The sequence below is a fragment of the Talpa occidentalis genome, unplaced genomic scaffold, assembly GCF_014898055.3.
Source record: "Talpa occidentalis isolate TD23 unplaced genomic scaffold, MPIMG_talOcc4v2.1 talOcc4.2, whole genome shotgun sequence".
In the NCBI taxonomy this organism is placed as follows: Eukaryota; Metazoa; Chordata; class Mammalia; order Eulipotyphla; family Talpidae; genus Talpa; species Talpa occidentalis.
Genome location: NW_023602073.1, coordinates 132,266,273 through 132,285,205, shown reverse-complemented (window position 1 = coordinate 132,285,205; position 18,933 = coordinate 132,266,273). Strand labels below are relative to the sequence as shown.

The 18,933-nt window shown below is 44.8% G+C and overlaps 1 protein-coding gene across 3 annotated transcripts; it reads right to left on the bottom strand.

Annotated features, from left to right (window-relative positions):
* Nucleotides 1-2,143: 2,143 nt before the first annotated feature.
* Nucleotides 2,144-17,514, bottom strand: TNFAIP3 (TNF alpha induced protein 3). Of its 3 annotated transcripts, none has more exons than XM_037520472.2 (9): nt 17,495-17,514; nt 13,384-13,693; nt 9,589-9,779; nt 8,792-8,939; nt 8,484-8,654; nt 7,459-7,639; nt 5,337-6,256; nt 4,530-4,711; nt 2,144-3,823 (listed from the first exon to the last, which is right to left on the bottom strand). In XM_037520472.2, exons 2-9 carry the CDS (start codon nt 13,676-13,678, stop codon nt 3,548-3,550), a joined length of 2,364 nt encoding a protein of 787 aa, XP_037376369.1. In that variant the 5' UTR covers nt 13,679-13,693; nt 17,495-17,514; the 3' UTR covers nt 2,144-3,547. The 3 variants fall into 3 exon arrangements, with proteins under 3 accessions (XP_037376369.1, XP_037376367.1, XP_037376368.1); XM_037520470.2 differs by lacking the exon at nt 17,495-17,514 and adding an exon at nt 16,927-17,073; XM_037520471.2 differs by lacking the exon at nt 17,495-17,514 and adding an exon at nt 16,952-17,073.
* Nucleotides 17,515-18,933: the final 1,419 nt, after the last annotated feature.

Below are 18,933 nucleotides of genomic sequence, written 5' to 3'. Positions count from 1 at the left end.
GGAAGACTGGATACAGAGAAGAAGGAGAAACCTAGAGGTGCTTGGAGGAAAACAATGCCCTTCCCTGTGCAAGGGAAAAAGAGGGCAGGGAGAAAACTTGAGTTCAAATTTGGATGTGATGAGCATCCAACCCCTGTTGGTATGAAGGTGCCATTTGCAGCAAGGGAAGTGGAAGCAAAATTCTCTCCAAGTCTTAATTTTTAACTGTTTCATTACTTTTTGAAAAACCATCTATTTCTCTGAGACTTCAAATAAAACCACTTCAGAAAAAACAATGTACATGTCCCAACATAAACCAGGCAAGTGCTTTATAGGGGCTGCAGCACCCAGAGGTCCATCCTTGACATCCCATCAGAACCTGCCTTATTTGACTTCTCGTTGTCCTCCAAACTAACCCTGTTTCCTTGTCTGTGTACAGGTCTACTGAGTCAGAGATAATTTGCTAATTTAAGTCACTTCCTCCTTTAGAAATTCTGATGACTTATGGTCAAATGCTTAGGTTCATCATGCTGATCAATTAGAATTTTTAATGTTGGGTGAGAGATGCCAGAAAGAATGGACAAAAAGGTCAGTTTGAGGCTTTGTGATTCCACTAGGCAAACATATTGTTCCTGTACCACCTGGGGAGAATCTTGCCTATTTGAACCATATTCTTTTAAAAAGTACTGTATAGGAAAGTAAGTTAAATGAAAGTTGGGAAGGGGTGGGGAACAACAAGCAAAGTCTACAGGATAACCTAACAAATTAGGATCACAAAAAAATTAACAAATGTTAATTAAGAGCAATAGGACTCTGTGTGGATAGTTGACAATCTGATAAATTAGAATAATTAGGATTGGATATTAAACATAATTTAGCTAGTAATAATATGGTGGTTATATAAAAGTACATGTTCTTATCAGAGATGTACAACGAAGTATTTGTGGTGTGATCAGTGTGTGGGATTTGCTTTCAAATACAGGAAGAAAGGGGGTGATGGAACAAATTTGGAAAAATGCTGACAATTGTTGAAACTGGATGATGGCTATATGGGGGTTATTACACTTTTCTACTTGTTAAAATTTTCTACAATAAAAAAATTATATATTTAAAAAGCAGAGTTCTAAAATCTGGTTGATGAGCAAAATCTACTATAGCTTGAAAAAAAAGATTCTGGGGGCTGCACAGTTCTCTGGCATCAATCCTCTGAGTACATTTGTATGGTGGCACAGGAGGTGGGGTGTGGGGGGATGGGTGGACAGGGGAGGGGGAGGGGGAAGGAGAGAGAATTTCCAGGCCAATCCTGTTGCCGTCACAGTGATGGGATACCTCTTTTAAGATCTGACTCCTTTTTCCCTCCTAGCTCATTCTCTCCTTCCTTTCTCTCGTCTCCTTCCTTGTTTTTTCTTGTCTTGCTTTATGGAGGCTTAGGGCAGAAACCTTTGGGGGAGTAAAAGTACTAGCATCTCACTGGAACAGGCAAGCCATCCCCAATCCCATCTGGGGCTTGGTGTCCTCACTCTTCAAACAGACACCCAACTTTCATGCTGCTGTTATTTTTATGATGTTCTCTCACTACCCATGGGTGAGAGGTGCAGCCACTGCCAGGTCAGCAACAAAATAAGGTTGTTTGAGAAGTGTGGTCTTAATAGTTAGGTTTTTCCATTCACTATTTGTAAATAGGAAACATTAAAATTTGTTCTTAAATAATTTATTTAATATTATTTTTTGTGAAAAGTTACATTTTGGGAAAACTTGAAGAAATTCAACCGTAGGTAAACAGTATTCTGTAAGGAACAACTACATGTGCAAATTTCAAATGCTTTCTAAAGTATAAATAAAATCATTTTTTCACATTAAGAATGAAAGTATTGATACACACAAAATAGTAAAATAACAACTTTAAGGAAACTAGATGAAAACACTGAAGTTTATTTGAATTTTTAGAGCTAGATTATAAAGATGGATGATAGGGAAAAGGATTCAAGGCGCTGTGAGTGGAAACATGTCAGCTAATGTGGTAAAGGTGATGGACTTAGAGATGGCAAATACCTTCAGGCCCGAGTCCAGCCCACAAAAAGAAAATGGCAGCCTTTACCTCTGGGGACAGTACGTTTCCCTTCCCTTCCTTCCTTTTTTTCCGCCCCCTCCCCCACCCCTCCCCTCCCCCAGAAAAAGTATGACAGTCACACAAAGCACAGAAGAGAAAATGCAGGCCAAAGACAGAAATAAATTTCCTCTCACTTACGGTGACAGGATTTTGCACATCCCAATGCTACGTGCCATGGACACTGGGCACTGCCCAGCACCCCAGGACGCCACATCAGCACAGCAAGTAAAACAGTGACAAAAGTCACATCTTTTTCTGTGACTTTCTCTAATTTTATCCCTGCCCCTTCCCAGTCTTAGCACTAAGGAGGTAGGATACTCAGAGGAGATTACATATCACAGAAAGCAGTTTCTTATTAATGGCCACAAGTGGTTCTGGCCAAAGTTTCATTAAGAAGAAGCATGAGATGTTAATGAATCTACTAGTGATGAAATTCCTTCTTGCCTATGGAAGGCAACCAAAGGCCATCCAAGAGGCGGATTCTCCCAATGGCAGGGACTCACCTGATTCCATAACATCTCCCAAAGCAACTATATGCCAGCCTAAGAAGATACCAGAATGTTTTCTACAAAGCAGAAGAAACATCTTCATTTAAATATTTAAGTTTGCAATAAAATAAATAAAGTTTATATAATACAACAAGGCAGCTGGTTGAGTTCATACAAACTGTATGTTGCCCAACAACAACCAGAAAATAGGTTATTATTATCTTCCTACTTCTAGGGCAGCATTTTAACATCATAAAAAAATTCCCTCATACATAAGGGATATTTATGCACACCTTAGTTCAAGCTAGCCTCTTTAGAAGTGAAGGCAGGTCTAACCAAGAGTCACAGATCTCATTAAAATGTTCTGATTTTAAAAGGTGCATATTTTAAAGAGCAGCTTGTTTGCTTTTTAAGCTTGTGCAGTCTCAGCAGCCTCAGAATCACAGTGCATGATGGTTCTGTTTCTGCCGTGTCCATGGGAAAGGAATCAGGCAGTTTGGGAAAAACCACTAACTTCTGAAACTCCGAAGATGTCCATTTTCCCTGAGCTTCCAACTTGTGGCAGCCGGCTGAGGATTGAGCATCACCTCTGAGAAACACGAAGGATGGCAGGTACAAGGGCTCTGGGTTCCCAGCCCACCTGACAGGTGTGTCTTTTCCCTTTTCTCAAAAGACGATGAGGCAGTCGTGGCAGGCACGCTACGTCCATAAAGTTCCCAGCCTTCTGCTTGGTAGGAGAGGGGGAGCACCGGCTGTAGGCTGACACCATCCATTGCCAGTCTCAAGCTCTGCTCTCAGGCCACTTGGGACTATCCCCTGGTCACCATGTCCAGGGCCATGATGAAGAGCTCATCCTTTTCTCCCTGGCTCAAAGACACCCTCCAGCCCAACGGTGGCATCCAAGTGTTAGAGTATAGCACCACATAGGCTAATGCCTCCAGGCCCCACTTCGCCGGGGCTGGCCCACCTGCTAGCCGTACATCTGCTTGAACTGAAAGCACTCGTTGCAGTAGCCGTTACACCTGGTGTTGCCGAAGTGATCGCAGGCAGGGGCCCGGCAGCGCTGTTTGGGAGGCTCTTCGGTGGGGACAGGCTCACCCCGGTGGCCCCCTGGGCCCACCCGCTGGCACTCCATGCAGAGTTCCTCGTTGCGGCAGGCCAGGATGTTCTTGCAGGAGGCCCGGGCGCATTTGGGCCTGGAGGTGTTCTGTGCAGCCCGAGGCAGGTCTCTAAGTTGGCTGTATCTCTGAGTGGAAAAAGGGAGACATATCAGTCACGATTCTCAGAGCAGAGTATGTCATCTCATCTGACAGCATGAAGTTCACAAAGAGCTGGGTGGTGAAAAATACTTGCCTGACCAAGGGCAGGAGAGTTTCAGGAGCATGAGGAGCATGAGGTCTGCAAGGACTTTCTCCCAAACCCAGTAAAAGCAGACAAGGTCTGGGGGAGGCCCAGCGGAATCACCCATCCTAACAGACCTGTAAACATTGGCCCAGCTTGCCTCTCTGTGCATTACTAATAGATAGGTTTCCCCACTGTTCTGTTAATAGTAAGAGAGGCATCTATGAACCAAAGTTTGCTGTTTTTAAGGTGCCATCAAGTGGAGGCACCTGAGATGCTCTGCATTCTCCTTCTCGTGATACAGGATTATTTAAGAAAATCGTCTGGCCACTTAGGTGCCTCTGCTTCTACCACAAATCCAAGAAGTCTCTGATGTTTTAAAAGGCTTTAGTCTCTGGCTGATTTCATTTGTCTTTTGCAATGAATTCCCAAGTATCCTCAGGCCATGACAATCAACAGCAGCTGTTGTACTTCCAACCCTGGAGACTACAGTGACTTCCCCAGGTTCTTCCCCAGAACTTGGCAGGGAGGAAAGTCTGCTAATCAGTGTTAGAAACCGCTCCAGCAAAGAGCTGCCCACAGGAGAGGGGAAATACCCTAAAATGTCTTACCAGTTTCTCTTCAGTCCTTTTTGCTTCAAGAAATCTCTGATTCTGGGCTTCAATGAAACACTTCTGACAGTATCCTTCAAACACAGTGCTTCCCAGGCTGCCGCACTCCCTCCCCAGGCAGGGCACCATGTTTGGGAACCTGGGGGCTGTCAGGCTGGCTGTCCCAGAAGCAGTGACAAAGCCTAGAAGAGAGTGGATGCAAGTCAGTACCATAGAAGGGCCCCAGGAGATACAGACAGTGGCATTAGAGGGAGGAAACGAGGTTCCAGCCACGGATTAGGCCAGTCTTCACATCTTCATGTGATACTCTTCCATAAATCCAGCAAAATATAAAACAGGAAGACTAATTACTGAAACAACTCTGGCTTCACAAATCTCTCTCCCTGGAAAATACCACGCTGGAACATCACAGTAACAAAACAGGCCTAAACTGTCTGTTCTTGTGAATTAGAGATTTCCAAAACGTCAAATGTTTTCTTATACTGACCATGGAGACATCCCTTTCTCCAGCAACAGATCTCCAGGTTTTGAGAGCTGTGGTAGCCTAGTACAAACTCATCCTGATTAATGCCAGATACTGAATGACCTCCCGGGAAAACACTCCCATGACCTCTGTCTACCTGGGTGTGAGGATATGCTATTTTGTGCTCTTTACTGCCATGTGTGTCCGGCACGGTCACTGTCCCTCTGTGCAAATCACATTCTACAGACTGTCTAGAGGGGGCTCTTTTATTGAAATTTAGGAAGAAAACCCTCTTTAAATGGGAGTCTTGAAACAGGGGTTAGGAAACCAATGGTTTCACTCACGTTTATTTTCTCTGTATTCGATGAAACACAGTGTGCAGAAGCCCTGGTTTTCTGGAGTCCCAAAATACATGCAGCCGGCTTTTCTGCATTTGCTCGTCCCTTTCCGGTCCCCAGGAGTCCGTGCGGCCTGAGAGAGGCAGCCAGAGGAGGCCTCGTTCCCAGTTCTGTGGCAAGAATGTGGGGAGGGGCTCTGGATAAGCTGTGAGGGGTCCGACTTGGACCTCTGGTGGCAGGAGGGGGGAATGCTGGAGCTGAGGTTGGAGGAGGGCTCGGCCTTAGTCCTTTTGAAGCAAGTACTGCAGATTCCATTAAAAGTCCTTGTGACATCCTGGAGGCAGGCTTGGCACTTACCAGGATGCAACTGCCTCGTGTTGTCTGAGTTGCGGCTGGAATTGAGTTGCCGGGCATTGTGGCAGCGCTCACAGAATCCATTGTGCTGCACGTTCAGTGTGAAGGGACAGCCAGGGCTCCTGCACTTCATGGCTGTGGTCTCACTGAACAGGAAAAGGCTGGGTGCAGTTGGTGGGGCCGAATGAGGACCCCCAGTGGGCTCCTCAGGGTTCCAGGCCAAGGGCTCGTAGGCCTCACCCCGAGCGGCCCCAAGTGCCAAGCCAGGCAGCGCCTCCGGGCCAGGCTTGGCATTCACCTTTGTGGATTTGTTTTGGTTCTTTTTCCGTCTCTCTGAGCACTCGTGGCACAAAGGCTGGGTGTTCACTGACATGAAGAAAGGACAGTTGGGAGTTTCACATTTTACGTCCATGAGGGAAAGCTGGGGAACGGAGGGTTCCAAAGGATTCAGAGCACGCGTCTCTCTTCGCCCCGGTTCGTTGTTTTCCTGCCACTTCTTGTACTCGTGCTGGACAAGTTCAAAGTAGTCATCTACCAGGTTTATTTCTTTTGGTAAGTTAGCTTCATCCAACCTAAAGATCAAAAGGAAAAATGTGAGACTATACACACACACACACGATTTTGCATCATTACCACATCAGGCAAACTCTTAGAATGTGGATCATGCAATAATTTTATAACTACTCACTGAAATGATAAAGAGTTTATAGCTCATATAACATAGGCTAATACATTTGCTTACATGTTTTAGATGAAAATAATGTAAGTTCATCTGCTAAGAAGACTTGTTCTTTTCAGTATCCCAGTCTCACTGAATCCACCTTGATCCTCCTCCACATTATAGATAATTCTAAAGAAAAGGCTACTCTGGCACTGTCTCTGTATCTTATTACTTGATCCGTCTTTTGAAAAGACATTTTCACTTTCTACCTTCTCAGAGATCCAAATTCTAGTAAAAGACTGCTCAGGGTGTTCATTGGGGACAAGAGTACTTTGTGGTATAAACTATGTTGGAATGTTGTGTTCTGTATTTTGCTGTTTTTATTTTTAAGCTTGTGCCTGGTCTCTAGGATCATTAACTACCAGGTGCAGTAACTAAGAGGCAGATGCACCCAGAGGTGCTATCTATTTACTTTGAACTCTCTGTAATTTGTTAACCTCCACTTTGAGAAACTGATTCTCTTGTGCCTTTCTGGTGCATTCCAAGTTATAAGAAACAGCCATCTCTTTAACATGAAACCAGCATCTAAAATTGAGACCTCTGTGTGAACTGTGCTCTGGATCTCTCCTCCCCTTTCCAGGTGGCAAAACCCTGTGACTGCCACACAAACACCTTCTCTAATTCAATCTGTGTCTGACATGTCTGCCCTTACCAAGAAACCAGGAGAAAAAGCTTCTGTGTCCAAGAATTTACATATGTTGGTCTAGCACTAGGGCAACTGAAAACAAAACAAAACAAACAAACAAAAAACAACTCTCCTAGATGCAAACACGCTTTCGTAAAGCTATCATGCTGACTCTCAGCACCCAGATGTGCAGGGAACTCATCATAGATGAATTACTTGCTGCCATTCACAGGCGGAGTCAGGCTTGGCTAAAGTAAAGGCTTCTCAAGCTTGTGCATGAGCCTCTGAAATTGGTTCAGATCAGAGGGAATTGGCTTCAACTAACTTTGCTGTGGAGCTCTGGTGTGGCAATAGCTTATGTGCTGAAATCAAAACAGTTAAAGCGACAAAGGAGTGACAAAGGATAGAGCTAAAAATAAACTGCTTACTTTGCAGCATTGATCAAATGTGTGGTGCCATGTTCCCAGCCTGGGACGGGGATTTCTATCACTGTCAAGTACTCCTTTAAGAGCTTTTCCTTCATCTCATTCTCAGGATCTGTTAAAAAGTGAACTTTAAAGTCTTCAAATCGCCCTCGGTCTTTGTTAACAAGTGGAACGGCTCGGATTTCTGAGGGAAAAAAGTAACAAACACGTAAGCAAAATATTCTTCTAATAAAAAATAATATGTGAGGCCATATATAATGGTTAACTTTTGAAAACACGGAAAGAATACAATTAAAGAATGGAAGCATCTTATTTAGCCATACTCAAGCTCAAATGGGGAAAAGAGCTGCACTGAGTTGTAAAAATAAAATGCACTATTTCCAGGAAGCCCAGAGAATATTCATCAGCCAGAGGCAGCAGATCTTGTAATTATATTCCCACATCTTAGAATCAGATCAAGCTGAGTATGAATGCTGACTGAGCTGATATAAAGTGCGGGACCCTCTGGCAAGTTCTCTGTACTTCAACTGCTCATGTGTAAAATAAGGCTGCCCACAATTACATCCCACAAGGATGAAATAACATATCTAAAGCACTCAGGAGCACCATGCATCCTGCATATTAAGCTATTACAATATGAGCTAACATTTACCTGCTCTGTGCCAGGCACTGTATTAAGGGCTTGATGTGTCTTCCTTTGTCATATATAATACTGAGGGTATATATGTAATATATGTATATATTATCTGAATACACACACACACACACATTTCTTCCACTCACAATTATTGGCTGAAAATACTTTCCAAGCCATATATAAAAGATAGGAGAGTATTATGATTACTGCTATTGCACACTCATTGCTAACCACGTAAATGACAGGATACTATATATGTAAATGAAAATAATGACTTAAATCATACTATTTCAATAAAGAGCAAAAGAGCAGACTGTGATGCTTAGTGGGAACCAGGTAGACCAGTAGCTAACAGAGGGCACAGATATGAATTGGTTTTCAGTTTTCTCACCAGCACCACTGTCCTTCAGAGTCACCAGAGGCACAAAGTGTTGGCTGTCATAGCCGAGGACGATGGGGTATCTGTAGCACTCCTGGGCAGGCCAGTGGAGAGGCAAGTAAATCCCGCCCACCTTCAATGGAGCGATATTTGAACCCGATTCCAAACTTCTCAGCATTTTGTCTGCTTAAGGCAAGAGAAATCATTAGGACTTCTATCAAATTCCATTTAGCTACAGTACCTGTAATTTTAGTAACATGGGTTTTTCCAAAAGCTTAACATTAAATTTGAAAGGCACTTAAATAAGACAAATATCTCACCTGAAATTACAATAATAGGCCTTCTGAGGACGTTGCAAAGGACAAATATATGTATTTCTTCTAGGGAATTATACTGAAGTCCACTTCGGGCCACGGGGGTATCTGTGGATGCCATCTTGATAAGGTTTTCCCATTCCTCAGCCCAGTTCTAAGGAGAAGAGAAGGGTTAAAGGAAACTGAATGCCTTCTGCATTAAGCAATCATTCTGACTTGGGTCTCTAATTATTCATTTCTATAACTCAGCTTATTTTCCCCCTTTCTCGAAATCATCACTCAAATGATCACCATTTTTTCCCCATTTTGATTTTCTTCCTTTACTTTTTTCCACTACAAGGCAAAGTCAAAAGTGGGGGAGGGTGGGGACAGCACCTGCTTTCAGAAAAATCCCTGATGAGGCATGATATCGATGCCCCTCATCCAAATGTACACAAAAATTTCAAACGTGTGACTGAGATCTCCCGGAAGGCTCATGACTGAGACTGAGTGGCTGACCCAGTAAAGCATATGATGAACAAGTGAACCGAAAAATAGCCAAACACCACAGGAAAGGCCCTCACCAGCAGCTCTTTTGCAAAAACAAAGCGATCCAAAGCTGAGGACCTGCTGCCCTGAAGCTTCCCAGCAGGGACAAAAGCCTCAGGTTCACCCCACAGGTTTCTGGTGTTTTCTGTTGACGAGGTTTGCTAGCCAAGTTCATGTGAGCTAATACATGTTCCATGAAAGCAAGGGCCAGCCTCTGGGACTCTTTCCTTGGGGTGAAGATGTCAATAGATGCTTAATGGAGAGACAAAACATACCCGTGTATCATAGCAAAGCCCCGTTTCCACAAATTCCTGAGACTTGAGAGACTCCAGTTGCCAGCGGAATTTGAAATTGCGCGTGTCCGTCTCCTTGAGTGTGCTGAAGAGTGCCTTTCTCAGGACGAGGTCTGTGTCCTGAACACCCCACATGTACTGAGAAGCAGCATGCATGAGGCAGTTTCCATCTCCTGAGGACAGAAGGGAAGCAAATTCAAGCAAATCACAGCTATGTGATCAAGCAAAGGTTTTCATAGAGCACACTAGCCCTAATGCTAATCTAGGGGACCCAATAAGGCATGCAAGAAATGCAAACGGTTTAATGTCTTAGTCCAAAGGCCAAGGAATAACATTTCCCAAGGTGATGACAGCTTTAAGGGCAAAAAAAATTCATTCTTTTCATTCTTACTTTTAATGAACAAGATCAACAGGGCACAGAGAATAAACAGGACCATGGCTCCACCCTGGCTCTGGTAACTAATATCGGTAAACTTCGGGGAAAGTGCTTAACCTTTCTGAGTAATTTTCCTTTGTAAAGTGAGGACACACGCCTCCCCGGAGGCGCAGCAGTTGAGCGCTGGATTGCGAAACTGCCCGCAGCCTCTGCAGCGCCGGTTCGATCCCCGGCTGCTCCCCGGCCACCAGAGGAGGGTCCCACATGGCGCGCAGACCTCTCCTGCCGCCCGCTGCTCCCCTCAGCAGTGTACTTCATCAATCTGCCTGCTCTGCTCTCCGCTCTGACTCTGGTGAATTCTCTTACCCTCCCGCGCTTCTGACTATACCTAGTGCTTGTATAAATAAATTAATTAATTAAAAAAAAAGAAATGCTTTAACCAAAAAAATTAAATAAATAAAGTGAGGACACCGGGTTATGATCTCTGACGTTAAGCCCTTTCTAACATTCCTCGATGTTCTGGCCCAGAAGCTGGTGCCACTGCTTGCTGATTCTAAAGACAGCAGGCAAGGCAACAAGCACCAAGCAGGAAGCCGGCGGGGCTTTGTGTACTAGACAGGGATGGCCGGTATGACTCAGTGCAAATGACTTGACCATTCCACTGTAGCCTTTGGGGCCTGGGAGTTTCCTCTCCTGGTTTGTAAAGTGGGATTGAGATCACCTGATTACCTACACCCGCCCACTCACCAACACCCCCCAGAAATGCTTTATGTCAACCTGCTAGTTAGCAATTACAAGACCTTTTTAAGAATTAGAGTTCTTGGACATCTAAGTTTGAAAACAATTCAGAGTTTAGAGCATTTTAAGAATTTTGCACGAAAGAACTAATTTTTATTCCATTAATGTGTTACTTCCACAGGTTAAAAGCCATAATTCAAGAGACTGCATTTTTTCCAACCTCTAAACAATAAATATTTGGGAGGGATGTTTAATATAACAAAAGTTAATCCCTTAATTTCCTTTGTAGAGAAGACAATTGTTTTTCTCAAGAAAGGTTAAACTTTTGGTGTACTGGTTAGCATTCTGGATTCTGAATCCAGCAATCATGTATTACTCTGTAAGCAGGACAATAAAGCCTTTTGAAATGTTATCCAATTGTAATTATAATCAAACTGTAAAAATACAAAACAAAACAAAACCTCCTTCCAAAATATATCCAAAGCTGGTATCCTGTCAATTTATACATGTAGAAAACAGGCTAATTAAGTATTCAAGCAAATGAACAAAAAAGATCACTCCAGCCTGGTGTCTTGGCAGAAATGTGGCAATGATTACATTCTGTTGAAATTTCCCCTTTGCAAAATCTAGAGCAAAGATAAGGCTTTTTTTCTTCTTCTTGTGCTTACTTTCAGTTCTTTATTGAGATGCACAAGTACAAAATTCCCTAAGTAACATCTGGAATTCCCCAGTGCTAAGTTATTTGACTAGCAATTGAGCAACAGTATTGTACTTTTTGTTCTGGTGTGTAGACATTTAAACTGCGAAGTGCACCCTGGACTTTCCAAGTGGGTGTGGCCAGGGTGAGCTGGAATAGGGCTACTCATTATACAAGTGAAATCGCTGCAGCCAATAGACGCTGGAATTTTTCAAACGAAGTTTCAATTTTATGCCACCTACTCCCTTCCTCATTCACAGCAGTCTCATATCCTCAAATGCAAACTTGTGAATCACCCCCTCCCCAAACAGACCACTGACCGTAGAACCCTCCTATCAGGGAAGGCTTAGGGGAAAAAAATGCTCATAAAAATCAAAGAGGAAATGTTTTTCCCCTTCACTAAATATCATGTTTTCCTTTTCCAGATTTTTATGGAATTTTCTTGAAAGTGGGGAAATAAAAAAAATTCTGAGCCTAAAAATCCCTATTTCCCAGAAAATGTTACCAATATACTGGCCTTTCAAGTGTTGTTTGTATCATGAATCCTTGACAATTTAAATGACATATCCTTGCAGAGCAAGTATTTACCATTTATATTTCTTTTTTTTTTTCTTAAGGAATTGAGCAAGTTAAACATAACATTCCAGCTAATTCTGTTAATGATAATAAGGGTTTCCTCGAGCTACCACAAGTGGCAGACTCTTCCAGGCAAATACAAAATTATACTTCTAACTCTCCCAGACTGAGTTCTCTTTTTTGGTAACAAAATGGGAGAGAGTTAAAAACCACAAACTGTCAGGAATATAAACTCCTTGATGATAACTTAACATAATTACCTACTTCCAGGCATCACTTGATTCAATGCCAAGAACAATATAAACAGCTATCCCCAGTTTTCTTTCTGTGCTTCTAAGAATTTGTGTTTCAAAAATAAAAGCAAGATATTGAGGTGATGCACAAGACACCGTAGAACCAAAACAAAACAAAACAAACCATGTCCCCGTATTCACCCCCCCATTCCAAGTTACCTCAGTCAAAAATGACCAGAGTTAATGTACTAATTAGGTTAATTAACTTAATGTTCTTATCATCTCATTGTCCACAAGGATTTTCTGCACTTGGCTGTATTATTTTGATTGGGAGGGTTTAGGACTGTCACTGACCTGATAGTCCTTGAAGCCTTTAATGGACCTTGGTCAGCTATGTATTCATAATTAGCTAACGTCTATAGAGCAGAATTTTGTACCTGCATGAAATAGTATGCTTGAGTGTTTCTATGCTGTACATACTCTTGCTCAGAGGAAACAATTAAAAACAAACAGTCAAGCTTAGAACAGGAAATAGCTACTAGCGGTAAAGGGTTATTGAACAGACAGGCACAGACAGCAAGTAGGAATCCCTAAAAACAATGAAGTAGAGGTGGTCTAAAAAACTCTGTGCTAAAAAAACTCAAATATTTTCCTACTTCATAGCATCAGACCATAGGTAACTGAACCTAGACGGGAGACAACGTCCTTAATAGCCATTCACTGGTTAATCCATAAATTGCTACCAATTCAAGAAGCCATCATCCAGAAATACTAGTTCACACCACGCTTTCTTTCGAACATAAAGCCTTTAATTTATTTATTGTTAAAACCCTTTAATAGTTCCATTACTGACTAGGGAAGGGTATTTTACAGACGATTTAGCAATTGCAAGAACACACATAAATCACCCAAGGGGAGCAAGGTGTTCACAAGCACATCTCCCAAGTGTCAATACACTCTGCTCTACTATACACAACTAGAAAGGACTCTCATTAAAATCATTCTCGAAACAAACTTGCTTTTATTCCATGAGTTCCCATACCAGGCTGTCCTATACTGAGGTGTCTATGGCTTCAAGGGATTGAGTTTGGGTTCATGCTATTAAAATGGCATGAAGGGAGCAAGGGGGAGGATCCGCGAGGCAGAAGCAGTCTTACCATTGGTTTTCAGGGCCACGAGCTTCCTGACTTCCTGACACCAGTTGAGATTCTTCTGATTTTCCAGGGAGGCCTGGATGTTTCTGTCGATGAGAGCTTTGTGGATGATCTCCCTAAACTGTGGGCAAAACTGGCCAATTCTGAACATTTCCAGGGTGTATCGGTGCATGGATTTAAAATGATGAATGATTCCATTTGTAGGTTTGAAAAAATCTTCTGGAGTTCTTTCTCGTATCTTCACAGCTTTCCGCATATTGCTCAAATACAAAGCCTGAGGAAGGAGCTGCTCAGCCATTGTGCTAGAAAACACCTGAAGAGGAGGGAAAAGACCTATTCCGTTAGTCTGCCTTTGATGCTCGTCCTATATACCTGCCTGCAGGAAAGCCCAGCGTTTGATCTTGTCATTACCCTAATCTGTAGGCAAAAGATCTTAGTCACCTCTACTCCCAGGATACTAGCTGGCCCCAAAGATTAACTCACACTGGACTGTTTTAAGTTACATCACTTTTAAAGATTAGTCTAAACAAGAGAAGGAAGGCGGCAAGTGGGTACTGAGGAGGAGGGGAATAACCCGTGTTTTCAGTAAAGTTTGTCGGGGAGCCAAGCCCGTCTGTCAGCAATAGGTACTGTGCCTTCTAGGCGCCCATCTCAGGCCACTGCCACTATGGTGCTGCCACGGGATTTCAGGAGAGCTGAGCGCCAGTTTCAGGCACCAAGTAGCCATGACGAGCATAGCTCCTCCCCTAAGACCACCCACAAGCAATCCCTGCTCTCAGGCAAGTCTTTTTTTGTCTCTTTAAGCACAGTCTTCCTAAACTGGAAGACAGCAAATATCTGGGAAAAGCCCTGTAACTTTTTGCTGTCCCCTAGGCTGCTGAAGAGCATAACCTCTTTTGCCCAAAAAGAAATCTCAATAAAGAGTTTATTTATAAAAGTTATTACAGTATTTACTAAAAACTACAGCCAAAGGTTTTATAATCGACCAAAAGCCTATTTCCAGCACAATGCTTTGTCATTTTGAGAGCAAACTTAGTAGTCAAGAACTAAGTTCTTTCAAAAACTTGCCAATGACCTTTACAGCATCAGAATGAAAAACAGAATAAAAAGAATAGAGCAGTAGATTCTCATCTCCAGGAGAAGACATTGGAACTCAGTTGTTTCAACTCAACTGTCAAGCAAATTGTATTATCATCTTGCAGGTACCAACACTCAGATGCATTTCCCACTGCATCTTTACCCTGAAATCTTCAAATCAACTGGTGGAAGGAAATGAAATTTGGGAAGCAGACAAAGATGTTATAGCTGAGGCAAGTGAGGAAGAACTGAGGCAAAGATGAACACCTGCAACGCAGGCCAACAGGTGGAATGATGGGACCTGACACTGCGTGGGGTCTCTGCACTGCAGAATGGTGTGGAGGGAGTCAGTTCTCATCCACTGGCCACTAGGAGGATATAGCTTGCCAGACACCCTAAATTCCAAGAGGAAGATGGTTCCAGAGCACAAAGATTTTCCTTGGGAAGTTTCATAGCAACTGTTCATCCCACTCCTGCATCATACTATTGTCAGGGGAAGCCTCCAGTTGAGAAAGCAATTAAGCCTATGAGAGGGAGGCAAAGCCTAGATTCTAGGAAAGCTACTTCTAGGTAGGCAAAGCATCCTAAAGCTATAGATAAAGTTGTCTAAATTCTTGTGACACTTTCAAAGGAGGAAGTTGGGCTAGATGACTCCAAGATCGCTTGAGAGGAATTTTCTGATGGTGGTTTTGGATGGGAAATTCTTAATCTGATTGCTAGGTGAGGCCTAGGATAAATCATTCTTTGGGTCAGTCGGTAATCTCCCCTTTGATGTCATCCATCCCTGAAGGTGGAATTGGACAAAATCACAATAGAACCACAGACGCATGAAGGGACAAAAACTTGGCATGAACACGCACACGTGCACACGCATACTTCTCTGTGGCAGGGCAAAAGTCTCTTTCACAATGTCATTCATTCATTCATGCCCCCACCCTCAGACAAGCAGTGCTGAACCACTGCTGAGGGTCCAGCATTGTGCTTGATGCTGTAGCTAAAAATCAAAGGTGACCTTATTCCCATCTTGAAACATGACCATTTTAGTCTGCAATTAAGGACACAGAAGTACAGGCCCTGTTCCGCTCCCCTGGCCATCCACTGGCTGAGCTTAGCCTAGAAGCCAGGTCTTCCAAGACCTGCCCTGTTTTTGTCACAACACCACACCAGAGGCTATGGTGCTTGCCGCTTTCAGATGGAAACAGGTAGACAGTAGAAAGATTTTTTAAAAAGCTAGGTGTTATCTGTTTTTGCTTTTCCACGCTATTATTCTTTTCTGAATCTAAAGATTTTCCAATAGATCTCAAGCAGTGAGGGCTATAAACCATTGGTAAGACATGCAAAAGCCAATATGCACTAGTCTGGTGTCACTTCATTTCACAGCCTGCAGAACTGCCTCCTTAACAGAAATCAAGACCCACTGTTCAAGTCCCCAGGACTCAGACTTCTCCACACTTAAGATTAAAAGTGGGTGATGCATAACTCTAACATCCTAGAGGCAAAGACATACAATATTACCCTTGACATGTCTTTTACACTTCTGCTACCTTGATGACTTTTTAATCAACAAACACCTTATCTAGTTTTCGGAAAATGCCTCTGCAATAATTCGAAAGTTGTAGAAAGACTTGCAGAAATCAAACAAGCACCTTTGACAATGAGAACGGAATAGTAATAGGCAGCTCAATGGTTTGGAGCATTAAAGAAGACTTTTTAACAAACAACACTTCTCCCAAAACCCAGTCTGGAGACACTTGACCAGACTAGCTTTCCAAGGAAAGATCACAGGCAGGGAGAACTGAACACAAAGCGGTCTCAAAAAGAGCTGAGCTCCTTCCTTGCTTAATACCACTGCTTTCCTGAGAGGCCAGGTGGCAGGATGTGGGACGACCCGGGCTGACAAAGACAGTCGACTGTGGGGTAGGGGCTGGAGTAGGGGCCTGCAGAGCCCTTTAAACTGGAGCCCCCAAAGGCAGGTCAGCGATTTGCAGACTTCTCTTAGACTGCTGCACCTGAAAATGATGAGCCCCGAACTGCAAACCCACCCACCTCCCCGCACAGAACGCCTAAGTGTCTGCAAGCTGTGCCTAGAAAGGCTGGGCTGATAGAGCCCCCCACCTCCGCGGGGCTTCACTGCCCTTGCGACACTCCACCCACGTTGGACTAGTTCTGCACAAACTGGAAAGAAGCAGCCACAGTGGCTCTGCAAGGTTTACGTGGCCATAAGCATGCAAGGCTTGATTTCGAGAAGGAGCAAAGCACCAACAACCACAGGTCGAGAGGGCTCCAGGAGCGACTCCCCACCAGCCACGGCCCTTTAAGCTCCCTGCATTATCTGAAAAGAGCAGCAGGCTAGAGAAATTCAAGGCTGTCAGCCCGACATCTGGTGGGGCGACCTCAACTCCCTGCAAAGGACACAAACGGCTAACCCAGCCCCTTCCAGGACGGCTGCAAAGCCAGTGCCCAACACACCTGGGAACCGATGCCAATTACGCACCCGCAGCGTTTCCTAGGAGTTCGCAGCAGACGGCACCGGGACGCCAGTCACCTGTCCCGGCCTCAGGATCTGCTTCTGAAAGTCCAAGCGCGTGTCAGGGCCAGCGCGCGCTGCAGGCGGGGGTCGCGATCTGCGCCGGGTGGAAGCGGCGCCCCATGGACGCCGGGGCGCGGGGGTCGCTCGCTGGCCGGGTCCACGGGGGGTGTGTGTGGGTCTCGCCCGCCGCGGCAGCCGCCACAGCGCTCCCGCGGGCTCCGAGCTGGCTGCACTTGGCCGGCGCAAGGCTGCAGACTGCCAGTTCTTCTTTTTTCCCTTTCTGTTTTAGTGCCCGCGACTATAGGGGAATTCCAGGGGACTTTCCAATCACATGACTCGGCGGGCGCTCGGGGGCGCACTCTGCTGTCCCGCCGCTAGGGGGCGCAGCTGGGGGGGGCGGGCGAGGGACGCGCCGTCCCGCCCCGCCCGCCCGCCCGCCCGCCCGGCCCGCCTAGTTGCCCCGAGAAACTCCTGCGTCCCGCCCCGGGGTGTCCCCGCGTGAGTCACCTGGGCATTTCGGAAGCTGAGCACAACGTCATATCCCTGTGGAAATCGCGGTGCTGGGAACTGGAAATGAACTAGGTTCTTTCTGTTAGCCGTTTTTCTGCAGAAATCATCAACTGTGAAGAGCAAGAAGGGAAATAATAAAGAAAACCCTAAAAACCACCCCAGGCAGGGTCTGGGACCGCAGGGCTCGGGCTGGGGTTAGAAGAGTCAGGCTGTGCACGTGATGAGCTCGGAGGGCAGCACCCTAGACGGCTCCCCCGCGGGGATTTCAAGAAAAAGAAGCAGCTCCAGCCCTGGATCTCCCGTCTTCAGCTTTCCTGTTAACCACGGACGCGAGGCTGCTGGGTTGCGGCTCCAAGGTGACATAAGACAGACCCCTGAGGCCTGTGGCCTTGAGCATCACAGGTCAGCCCAGGATTAGGTGAAACTGGGCGTCTGAACGCTGTCCTTACAATGTGCTCGACCTTAGGCTAATTGTTTGCAATGTGTCCTGCCATTTAAAGCTCAGCAACTGCTCTGTGCAGTCGAAGAAAGCGAAGCTTAAAAACTTAGGCCATTTGCCCAAAGTCTGCACAATCAGTGATTGGCACTACGGGGATTGGAACTGGCCTTCATACTTCAAGCCCCATACTCCTAAGTGGTAACTGTTACAAGGCAGGGAGAGGGGCACCCCAGAACCCACAAACCTGCCTGCTCTAAATAGGTTCTGACATCCCCTGCATCAAGATAAAACATAGCCCTTTAATGGAAGGTAACTTTAATACAATTAGTGTGCAATACAGAAATGATAAAGAATATAGTTTCCCAATCAAGCACCCAAAGTTACCCACAACTTCGTGGGTAAAATGTCTAGCCAAACAAGGTTGACCCAGAACAAGGCCCGAAAGCCTGCTACAAGTCTAAAGCACCTTCTAGTGGGGGCATATGGAAAAGGCTCAGACACAACCAGAGAAGTCTGGGAGGAAAAAAGCAAAAGCAAGATAAAAGCTACCCTTGTTAACCTCCCCACGGGTCTCTCACCCACGTCTGTTTTAGCTAGTCCAGGACCGAAAAAGCAAGTGACGCTTCTTCACATGTCTCTCTGCTACATGTGCCGCCTCCAGCTCTTATTCTTGCTTTCGATCCTGCTTCCTTTCTTTCCTAGTCTCCTCTTCAGCTTTTCCTCCTCCCTATTCACCTCCACCTTCTCTTGGGTGGAGCAGGGAACCTGGAACCTCCTCTTTTCCTGGGGACCTCCCTGTTACATAACTATTAAGCTATCAGTGCTTGAGGAAAGACCCTACAGCATTTAAAGTCTCAAGTCTATAGTCTCAAGGCCATTTGATCCTGGCCGCCAGCCTCACAAACACACAACAGTCACTTAGCCAAACCTGGACCTGAGGCAGGGGCAGATGGAGATTTGGAAACCAGACTAGCCTTGGTTCCATCCCCTGGAAACT